Genomic DNA, 12,473 nt, shown 5'->3' with positions numbered 1-12,473 from the left:
TGGAGTTACGTGGTTTTCTTACTAAGCCGACGATATATCTCAACTGATCAATAAGTTGCTACTTCGAATAATCCCAGCTCAGAGAATGTAGCGATTAATCCCGCTTGCGGTTGATAACCACTCATATATAGCAGCCTATATCATATCAACCCAAAAGTGATAAACATATTTCACCGCCTGGGCCGAGTGGAAATTAGACCAAATTCTATATCATATCAACCCAAAAGTGATAAATATATTTCACCGCCTGGGCTGAGTGGAAATTAGACCAAATCTTATATCCTTCTTTGTTCTGATATTAGCCGAGGTCGCTTGCGACATTTTGTTGTACAGTTTTTAATGGTAAATCTAAACTTTGAGCAGAAAATGTATAAGCCTGATTAACTTACAGTTAATATCATACACTTCACTGCTGTGATGTAACACTATTATGGGCAAGTTAGACACCGTCTACAAATTAGCCAAAGTACGACCAGCATTAACCTTACTAACACTGATTTCGAATCTATTAATCATCTTCAGGATTGTATCAAATTTAAAATTGTCTTTAAAATAACTTACTTATAATCGCTTATAATTTTATGGCTTTGTTGTATGAAAATGATCATTTTAGGTTAATTTGTTGGTGTGTACGCGGCTTAAAAACATCGTCGTCCCGCATATCACACATCCATTCACCTCGCGGTCCGTCGTCGTTGCCCAATTCTAAAATGGAAAGGTGTCCGGCCCACACGACACACGTACGGCCGCCCACCGAAAAAACACCACCTCCGTAGTAGCGCACGTTTCGCGTGCCTTCTCGACCCGTCTCTGTTGCGCTCACGTGGCTCAAAACGGAAGAGGAATTTTCTCTTCTCCTCACTACCTACCTATTCTCGCCGTCGTTGTAGTGCCAAGCAGTCTGTGCCGAGAGACAACTAACTTACTGTAGTCGGCGGCGGCAACATCGTCGTCGTCGTCGTACTCGGTGGCGGTGGGGGGACTTCTATCTGTCTATCGAATAGGTTAGGTTTAAACCAGTCGACTATCGGCTACTGTACGCCACCATACGATTATACGACCGACAAAACCTAATACGACGACCACGCGCGTTGACCGGGATCGTTTCAGTTTTAATCGCGAACCCGAAATGTCGTCCGGTAGTTTGCGGCCGTTTTTGCTTACTCGCGAACCATGAGATCAAAGGAGCCGAACGATTAGTCGTTATTTTATTTGCTGCCGGCGGCGTAAAGTGACTTTGATCTCTTCGCTACGCGAGAAGGATACTGCGGGAGCAGCAACAGCAGCGGGGAGCGGCAGTGATTTCTGTTATTTTCTCGTTTAATTAGTGTGTATAGTTTGAAGAGTCGTGATTTTAATAGTAGACATGGAGTATACGAATCACGGAAATAATAATAATAACAATAATAATAATTTCATTAATAGACAACAAACGTTTTGGAAATTTGGGAATCAATATGCTCAAGCGGAAAGTGGGGTAAGAAATTTGATAAGTTATAGTTCCAAAATAGTTATTTACGTTAAAGCCTCAAAACTTATCTCTAGACGAGGAAGGTATTGAAAGAAAACTTTTATGTAATTGAAAAATTTTCAACGTTACATCACAGTTTTAGATAATCCATTAAAGACTCGTACAAAAATGCTTCAAAGAAGTGATTTACATTTCATTATTATGAATCACCATAGAAACATATGCTTCTTTTTTTTTGTTTAAAACCTATAATCTTCCTTTTTGTTATACAACCTTCAAAATTATACGCAATGATAACTATCGAATCTTTCTTTGTTTTACGCTTTATTAGATTATATTTTATTTGAAGGTTATTTACGACTAAAAATGATAAATTATTACGACTAGCTTGACGTTATTTAAGTTCTTACAAAGAAAATTTTATATTAAAAACCAAAATAAAACACTATGTCGAATCCGTTATTGCTTATTAGTTTTACGCTTCATTAAATTAAAGATTACTTGGAGTAATTAATCATTAAAAAACGATAAATATCCGTAATCTTTCCGTCGACGATGTTAATTTTATTCGATTTTTATTACAAATAGGTGATCAGAAGTAGTAATTTTAGTAGTAACATTATACAAAATTATACCTTACTAGGTGTCCTTCCTGCTCACGAGGTAACAAATTAATTTTATTTTATAGGATGTTTTAAAGTTGTGTGCCAAAACCCCAAGATTATCGACTCAACTTAATTTAATTCAAAATGTAAGGTGCCATAATTTGCATGATACAGATCATGTGACATACTAAAAGGTGATGTCATTAGATATTAATAGTATTAAGCGAACATTTTGATTAACTAGGATGCATGATGAAAACTTAATTAGCTAAGGCGTGTATGCGATGATAAAGAAGTGAGTTGATAGACAAATATCGTTTGGGTAAAATTCCTTCTAACTATGTAAAGATGAATTGGTTCGGTAAAGAGGTGAAAGATGGATGAATAACGCGTTTGGAATAATGTAGGGTCGAATCTAATTCAGGATGGATTAGGGTTGTCGGCGAAGTATAGCAATGATAGTAAACATGACGAGATGTAATTCAACAAGCTACGTTAAGATATCGACGACAGACATATTGAGTACGGTGACTTTAACCCTCCTTCAAAACGATTCAAATTTTCCAATTTAATTCAAACACTATAATATTAACAAAAATCAATCCAAATATTCATTTCAAATTTTGCAAACTATTTTCAATGATGTTGAAATTTTTTTTTAACTCATCGCGAATTTTATTCATTTATCCATATTAAATAAACTGTTAAATAAGGATTTTAACACGGAGTTGCTTCTGGACCAGTCTTAAATTGGACCAGCACGATATTAAAGGTCATTTTGGTGACTCTTCAAGTGGAGGAGCATTCTCGAAAATGTCACTATATATATCTTTTAATATGACGAAGAAGCAGGGGTCTAGATAACACACTCCCTCCACCATAATTCTCGGTGGGATCTATATATAACGTTTCATCGCTTCTGAAAAGCGCTAGACCATTCAAATCTGACCCAACTTCTTCCTACAGCCAAGTTGTACATAATATCCACCGCATTTCCTCGTGGTACATTTCCTGATCGTATCAACGTCGCTCTAATTGTACATTCGATCTTCTGATAACTTTATTTCACTGTAAATTTAATTGGCAGGGTTTGGCCAAAAAGTTTTCTGATATTATTGAAGCCGGCCAGGACGTAAATTTCCTGATTGAATTGTTGGACTGCATCCATGGTGAAAAGCCATACTGGAAGTATAACTCTAATGAAAAAAAATGTTTTGATCATTTTAAAACAACGATTCTTCAATATTTTATTCCGCAATCAAAAATAAATTGCAGCAAAAATAAAATTATGCCACATACGGTGTGATTTTTTGAAAACTATCCGCCTGAGATATTTCTGAAACCAAAAGGAAATTGAAAATTTCCGAAAACAAATTCATTTATATTTCAAAGGGGAAACGGTTTGACCTATGATTCACACTTTTGCGCCACCACGAATACCTCCCCAAAATTTTTAAATGGAATGACCCATCACATGGTATCTCAAATGAAAGCTTATCTTATAAGGATTATGGTGATGTGTCACTTGCCCACGTTTCCTATTTTGTCATACATTTTTTGACAAAGTTTATCATTGCCACTTCAGGAAAACGCTATCGAAACCTAATTTTCATTAGTTAGGCGTGGAAACAAAATAAAACAAGCTGTTTTGTCTAACAAATTGTCACATTAGTTGTTTCCATCTAGTCAACTTAACCTACATTGGTTTCCGTAAAAATGGTGTAGTTATCTACATTTATGGTGCCAAGCAATGTGCTCGTGCAACAGAAAGGGTTTTTAATCAAAGACATTCAAATATGCATATGAAGCATAAATACGTTCACGAACTCGTGCAAAAATTTAAAGTAACTAGATCGCTAGAGAACAAGAAAAGACATACTAATAAGGTAGTAGATGAACTGGAGGAGATGGAAGTAATCGAAAATCTTACCATGGAACCAACCAGTTCTTTGCGTCAGGATGCAGCATCCACCGGACTTTCTTACTCGTCGGTACGCAAAGTGACAAAGCTGTATAAAAGATGCAAATATTGAAATGATCATTGCGTATCCAAATTTAGTAAAAAAACATTTGCTTCAGTGATGAGTGCACTTTTTACTTCAATGGACATGTGAACAAGCATAATGTACGATACTGGAGCGACGAAAATCCCCATATGATAAAAGAGGAACATACCCAGAGACCTCAAAAGATTAATGTTTGGGCAGGAATACTAGGTAATTCAATAGTTGGACTCATATTCATTAATGAAACGCTAAATGATGACGTGTACTTGAATATGTTTGAGAACACCATCGTTTCTCTAATAACTGAAGAAGTGGAAAACTACCTTGATGAAGAAGGTAATCAAGTACTCAACAAACATTAATTGTTCTTCCAGCAGGATAGTGCTCCACCGCATTATGCTGCGAATGTTCGTAATTGGCTTAACCGGAGATTTTCAAATAACTGGATTGGTAGACAAGGAACAATCGAATGGCCTCCACGATCACCGGACCTCACAAGTCCTGACTTCTTCCGTTGGGGTCACTTAAAGGCAATAGTTTATAAGACTAAACACATAGATTTAAATGACTTGTGTCAACGAATTATCAACGAGTGCCGAAACATTCCACAAGAAACTTTTCAAAAAGTAAGGCAATAATTTAAAAACCGGCTTTACTACTGCATGGAGACCAATGGTGCTCATTGTGAGCAGCTCTTGTGAATGTTCTTTTATTAGTTTTGTTAAAATGTTATTTTCAACTGCTGAAATGTTGTATGTGTATGTAGCTTCACGTGGGTACAACACTTCACGTGGAATGTACAACGGGTCCTTTGTACATCTCCACAATTTACAGTTCATTCAGTGGTCAGAAAACGACCCCACGGTTTTAATGAGCGTTAATATAGAACGGAAGGGTTCTTTATATATGTTCTTTATATCCGAAATGGGGCCATGGTACGCCAAAAGTGTATTCCCTTAAGTACGCGAGGTTGGGACAGCCACAAGCAATATGACTTACCGTTTCGTCTTTCATTTCACACCCTCTACAGAGGGATGTATTCGCCAGCTTCATATAAAACATGTGCTTACGTAACCTGCAGTGTCTGGTCAGGAAGAGGGTGAGGAGCCTCAAGTCACTTTTTGATTTTCCTAGGAACTGAGTAGATCTCTTCCGTTCAGGGTAGAGTAGAGTTTCCTTTGCAAAGACACCTACTGCAATCCCATCTATCGCAAAAAGCTTGATGGGAGCCTTTTTTGATCCATCAGTGTTTTGCCCGTGCTTAATAGCTATAGAAATGTTACTAATAACTAATTTATTAAAAATACAACCGTATATTTAACTCTTCTACTTCTAAATTTACGTTAGAACTATTATTATCTTGCTCTACACCATACACACATATAACCCATTGCTGTCTTTCAAAGGAAGTCTTTGAGGTCACTCAATTATTTTCTCGCCAACTTTAGAGTGCTTTTTCACTCTTCTATAAACGTCAACCTACCTCATCTCTTCGTTTTCGCATCATACTCTCTCCTTGAGTCACTACAAACTAATTTAAATAAACTAACTCGGTCTGAAACACAATCACGTAGTCTGTCACTTTGAATTTCCTGTATTCTTTATCATATAATAATAAATGCGTAAAAAATGTCAAAATATTAAAACGTATTTGGAAAACTTCAATATCAATTACTGCTAAGATTTATTTCGAAAATCTATCCATTATCGTCTATCTACATTTATAACATCATGCTTGTATATCTTTAAGATAGACCTTAAAAGATTGTGTTACGATCTATTAATCTTGTATTAATCTTAAGTTTTTTCTGGACAACTTCACCAACAAAATAGTATGATTAGAATTGGGATAAGATACCAAAAGAATTTCTTTGATGATGTATTTTGGGTTATCCGAGGTCGGAGAGTAAAGTGAGGAAGCTTTATCATAGTTCTAATTCTGTTCATTATTTCTAAATCTGCTGACCTGCACTAATAAAGATCGATATTGAATAAATATTGCACAACTACATATTTGAAATACTAAAATTGATTTATATAATTGGTAATTTTTAATTACTATTTTGCCGTAAAAGAACTTTTCAAGGTATTATTCATTACTTTGATCATCAAAATTATTCCAAATCAGTCTAAAAAATTTTTGAATGGCTTTCTGTTTAAACCTTATCGAATCTTCTGATATTACTGCATGAAAAATTTTTTCTGGAATCATTTAATATTTGCCTTGTAACCATTTACATAATCTTCCTTCAAATGTGCAGCTTTTTAACACGTTTTGCGTCGAAATTATGAGATAAATTATTATATTATTTATATCAGATTAGTTTGTTACTTGAATTCGAACTGATGATCTGGGATCAAATTCTTCTTTTGTATTCTTTTGTGGTAATTCTATTTCTAAATAAATGTCACAACCTAAATCTTACATTTATTACATTAATCAAATGTTGCACTGCTTTTATGGAAGCTCTTTTGCCAAAATTTGTTTTTGAATTATGGTTTTCATTTCATTGGTTAAGTTAAAAGATTTGGAACTTACTTTACTTCTTATGAGTTCATATCATCAGGTGTTTGATAGACCCAAATCTTTCTTGTTAAAAATTTTGTTTTATAATATTTGCATAATGAGTCGTTTTGAGTTCATTCAAAGCTTTTTTCCAGTACCTCATCGAAATTTACTTAATTGGACTTTTACTTCTTACGTTTAATGTTATTATCATTAACTAAAAGAATTACTGAGTAATCAGAAGATAACTTCACTGCGTAGATAGTTAACGGTTTTATTTTCGCTTAGGTTGGGTTCAGTTTGTTAGGGTCACTCAAGCAGTGTATATTCTCTGTTTTTTTTTGTCTGTTCTGTAGATATAATATCACTATCACATTCATTTATAGCTTTTAGGAATTGTCTTCCTTTTGTTAGCAATTAGTCAAGAGTGTTAAAGTCACCATCAACAAAAAATCTATGACCTAGACTTCCGAATAGGTCACTCATTTTTTGTTAGATGTCTAAACAATATAAAACTGTAACAAATTTGACTGATGGATAATTTATTAAAAAAGGCGATTCCGAAAAAAATCAAGCAGCGTTCAAATTTATTGAGTTTGCCATCTTGATATATTTATAGAACTAAGACTGTCCTATCCATGCTATTTATCGTTCTACTATTGTCTTAATCAACAATTCTAATTGTCATAAGGGGTGAGTTGATTTATTAATGGCTTGCTGAGAAGATATATTTCTGGGAAGAAACTTCGATTAACACTTACTATTCCAGTTATATTCCTATAACAAGAATAAAATATATCATCAATCTAGGACATCTTTTACAATTTCCCATCTACTTTCCATTTAATACATTCAATGTAACCATATAAGAATTCGTTGATAAGATCGCGATAATAACCTTTCAAAAGCAATAACTTACAATACTCTATTATACGTCTTCTGTCCTCCTCAACAGCTTTTATACTCGTTTATTCCACTTCAATTCAACACTAACAAAAATCTCAAAAAAGTTTTTATAATAAAGATTTTAATCAAAAAAAGCTAATCTAGTTATTCATTTTTTGATTACCCTTAAATTTATTAAAGTCCATCGTAATAGTGGGTTTATCTAATCGCTTTTACCCAGTTGAAACTATGCCCTCTCTATGTAAATAAGAAATTTATCACGTGTAGATATCCAGTCGAGATAAGTGAAATAATATTTATATCAACTATTGAATTTATATGTAATTATGTTGACGCGTGGGTTTTGGTACGTTTCAGGCGGACTTTTCTTGATTCTTTTGTCACGATCGGCTATTTCTTTTTTGTAAACTGCGATTTCACGGTACTCAATTATCGCTGAAGAATTTTATCGCCTCCGGGGGGCCTTTTATTTGCGCGAACATCGCCCACACGTCGTCGTCGTGCCACGCGGTATATCACCGGGACAGTTGTTTTTCAAGGTTAACCGTCTCGGATTACAAGAGATAGGGGGAAAACAGTAACGTTAAAAGTCACAACATATTTTTCTTAAAATAACAATAAGAAACGACCATAACAGTTATGAAAGTAATATCAAACAATATTTTTGTAATGGTAATGTTTGTAATAGTTTGAATTGATAAATTAACAATCTGATGATGAAAATCAACAGTCATCTTTCAACTGTAGCATAGTCATCCTCGCGACGCCTATCTTCTCGCCCGGCCACATCGTTTATTATTATATTAATAGAGGGCGAACTCTCTGTGTGTCGCCTCGAGTGTTTACTGTGTCATCGTAGGAAAGCTGCCTAAACCAACCTAAATCTCGCACATAGGCGTTAGTAACTGTTTTATCTGTATACAATTTCCCCTCCTCGCTCTAAATCTGTTAATTATTGTCTAAGTTAATTGGACGGTTGCCTTATTAATGGAACGTTATCTGCAAATTTTCTCCACTGACTACTCATCGCACACCTGAAATGAGAAGACTTTAATGCTACATTTAATCTTAATGGGATCATACAATTCTTACTTAATCTTTAAATACATTGTTTCAATACACCACTTAAATCATTTATTTTATCGTATTTTTTTGTCGTTATTCGTTGGCAATGTCATGGACAAAAAATTCTCGGAACACTTGAATCCATTCGTGACCGATAACAAAATTAGATTCGTTTTTGATAAATCACTTAATCATATTGTTTTTTATTGCCAAATGTTAAACAAACTTAGCCAAAACCAAACTATCGATATTTATGCTATTTTAAAAGTTGTATTAATTGGGACTTATTTGCAATCAGAATTATTTAGAAAATAACCAAACAGTCTTTATCTAAACCAAACAATTCAGGAAAACGGTGTGTTTAATATAGGGACAACAACAAACTGAAAAGAAAGATTACCAATTAATCTCGTGTTATTTAGCCTTGGCAAAATTATACTTTGTAATAATTGATAAAGACTATAAATAGTTTTGTATGTTTGGTGAAGTTTCCAAGGATTATTTTTAATAAATCTAATTTGATTTAAACTTACTAAAATTTTATGATTTATTTTGAGGATAATTTCTAAGTTGAATAATAATATTAGTTATGCTCACAAATCTGGATAATGTATAGTAAGAAAAATACGTCTTTTCAAAATAGGCAAATCATGAGTGCATAACTTGTCTTTGTCAGCTGTTAGTATACGAGACTGCAGACAACTCCAACAATACCCTGTAATTATTTTGTTTAGTAGTTATTTTACTTATTGTAGTTATTTTATTTTCATCCCAAATCTTTTGAAAAGCACCATGTTTGCATCAGAAGTTGCATCCATCAATGGGTCGAAGTTAACTCAAAAATATTGAGGTGCATACCAAAGTGCCCCAATTTTGTCGTTTATATAGTTCATTTTTTTTCTATAATACCTGTCAAATTGTTGTAAAGTTGGCAAAATTAACAGGGAGTTTTGTTTGATCATGTTTTGAAGTAAATATGTCACACTGACGTTTGAGCTTTCGTTATTCAAAAAGAAAAGGTGCATAAAAAGTGTTGTGGGGTGTTTATTTGCCATTTATTTACCTAGAAAAGGTATTTTATTCTATTAATTACTTTGTAGCACGTTTTTACAACAAATATGTATTTCGTGAAAATCATATTTACCTAAAAATGTATTAGTATTTTAACCTCAACTAAATAGTTACTGAAAATGTTACTAAAAACCATGAAAACAACATAAATTTTAGATAATACCAACAGAAACCCTAAATAATTTACATTGACAAGTATTATAGAAAAAAAACGAACTATACCTCTTTTATGCTTGGTAAACAGCTATAGCTTCTCTTCAAGAAGTTGCAATTTTAGGGACTCCCAACAATTACGTCTTGAAAAGTCCATGAAAAATAATTATTTTTGCCACTCTATATCTTTTCAATACTTCTGAATGCTGAAAAAAACTATCCATCTCAGCGTAATACTAGTAATTCAAAACAAGTTAATCCAAAAGCTTCGACGAAAGGGAAATAAAAATCTACAATTTTTTTCAAATATTTCTAAGGGATTTCTTGCTATAAACTTGCACCGTTTTGAACCTAGAAAAGGGACAGAAAGATGCATCTATAAACTTTTTCACCTAAGTACTAGCAACCTAAGAGAACTCGCTAGGGGCACAAAGTCACAAATACATTGAGGCCAATGAAAAGGCTGGCCAAAGAGACAGCTCTTTATTGGACCCCAACCCGGTTGTGGACTACAAAAAAGCCATTTAAAACAAATAATTAATAGTTGGGATGCTTCAAAGGTAGCCTTACGCTGGAAAGAACTTCTAGGTCACAGACAAGCGAAGAGTATAATACCTCCGTCACAAAACAAAACCAAAGATATACCTCAGCAAACGGCATCTAAGGACGCTCTCAGGTTGCCTGACCGGTCATGCGCCCCTGAAAAACTTGTCGACTTTGTAACGACGAGTCAGAGACTGCTGAATATATACTGTGTGAATGCGTCGCCAGAGGCCGCCTAAGACACATAATTTTCATTAAAGTACGCCTGATACCTACCGACATAAAGGAACAAGACCTTGGCTCAATACTAAGGTTCACCATCACTTTTGGAGGGCTTAAGTTACAATAGACCTTATAGGTCGCAGTGGTTTTCGAAGTATCTACAAAAAAATTGTAGATTGGTTGTAAATCGTTCTTCAGGATTTCAGGGGTTTTCAAGAACTTTTAATTAATTACACGTACATCTAGAATTTCAAAGATTTTTTTAACAATTTTCAAGAATTTCTGAGGACTTGCTACACCTTCAACCAGGTGTGTTGATATGAAATTGGGATTTCTCCATAGATAACCTTTGTTGTCAATGTAATTACCATCAAATCGAAAGCTATAACTTGCAGACAACATTAATTTTTTGTTACCTTTTAAAGAAAATTGCTGCAGATTCGCATCGAACACTTATCGAAGCTTACGATGAGTATACTCTTCGTAAATCATTGTGCATTGAATGTAATAAAAAATTCGAATGGCGATTTTGCCATGAGAAACAAAAAATCTACGGAAACAACAACGCGAATCCTTTAGATGTGACACGAGAAGCCGTCTCCATATATTTGAAAGCCATGGGAAAGATCGAGAAGAGAGGAAAGTAGGTTCTACATTAAGTAAAATGCTGCTTGCCAGGTACAAAAGAAAGTCATATCTCCATCGAATTATGACCGTTGACATCAACTGAAAGCCAAATCGCTATGGACAGAAGACAGCTGAAACATGACGAAACCGTTAATATTAAACCTTACCACCTTCGACAAATGATTAATTTGAATCAATATTTGTGTGAAAAACGCTTATTACTTATTTGCTTTTGGAAATGTTTTAAAGATTTTTTAGATCTTTTGGATTTCGAACACTTCACAATTCGCTAATATTTGGAGTAAAAATTGATTTTCTAAAAAGTGGTGAGCTTTTGATGTGTCTATAATATCCTCAGATAGGCATAATTCCTAAGGATATCAGTAAGATTTTCAAGAATTATCGATTATTCTCGTACATCTAAGTTTTTATAGCTTTTCTAAGTATATCCTAAAGTTTATACAATGTATAAACCAGTTCTTTAAATATTTCATGAGCTTATTTAAGTAAAATGTTGTTTCTTTTACTTAAATTGCTGTTTTGTTATTTAAAAAACGGCCTTACATGTTTCGATTGTAATCAATCATCTTCAGAGATCTTGTTATTACAATCGAAACATGTAAGGCCGTTTTTTGAACAATAAAACATCAATTTAAGTCAAAGAAACTATATTTTAGTTAAAAAAACTCACATTGATGAAAATGGAAAAAAATATTAAACATTGAAATATTTCATTACATTTCAATGGGTTTTAGGATTTATTTCAAATGCTTCTATTTTTTCAATGGTTTCTAGAAGGTTACAGATTCTAAACGATTGGAATATAGATACTATACAATGCTCGAATTAAGTCTCATTATCTTTTAAATTTCCGATTACCTCTAAAATCATTAGCTCCCGATACCTTTCGTTTTTATAAATTTATGATACTTTGAGCTCTGAAATGCCTTACAATGGGTCACAAAAAATTTCATGCTTCTTAATTGCTCCTATTGATTATTGAAGTACTAAGTGCTCCACTGAGGAATCTCGCACTAACTCTGAATGACTCCCAATACTTATCACTTTTAAAGGTTCTCTATGACTCTTAGACATTTTAATGTGTCTCAGTGAATGTAGATAACTTCCAGTATTCAATTAAGATTTTTAATGGATATCAAAACTTTAAAGGCTTCCTATTGCTTTGAATGGCCCGTAATCTGTCTCAGTACATCTTGACGATACTTACTTAATTAAACTAGCTTTCAATAGGTAGCGATTGGGTCAAATTACTCACGACAGGTTGGGATATTTGGTTG

General features: G+C 33.8%; 1 protein-coding gene across 9 annotated transcripts in view; it reads left to right on the top strand.

Moving 5' to 3' along the window:
- The window catches only part of LOC111415328 (transcription factor daughterless), a 168,840-nt gene that overhangs the window by 91,288 nt on the left and 65,079 nt on the right, over positions 1-12,473 (top strand). For 2 of the 9 annotated variants that reach the window (XM_071198007.1, XM_071198005.1), the window contains exon 1: positions 909-1,477. The exons of the other annotated variants lie outside the window; for them this stretch is intronic. In XM_071198007.1, the coding sequence (XP_071054108.1) occupies positions 1,367-1,477 (111 nt within the window). In that variant the 5' untranslated portion in view covers positions 909-1,366. Of the gene's footprint in view, positions 1-908; positions 1,478-12,473 lie in introns of those variants that run through there. 9 annotated transcript variants of the gene reach the window in all.

This window comes from Onthophagus taurus, chromosome 7 (genome assembly GCF_036711975.1).
Source record: "Onthophagus taurus isolate NC chromosome 7, IU_Otau_3.0, whole genome shotgun sequence".
In the NCBI taxonomy this organism is placed as follows: domain Eukaryota; kingdom Metazoa; phylum Arthropoda; class Insecta; order Coleoptera; family Scarabaeidae; genus Onthophagus; species Onthophagus taurus.
Note: the sequence above shows the minus strand (reverse complement) of the source record. Positions and strands in the feature narration are given on the sequence as shown.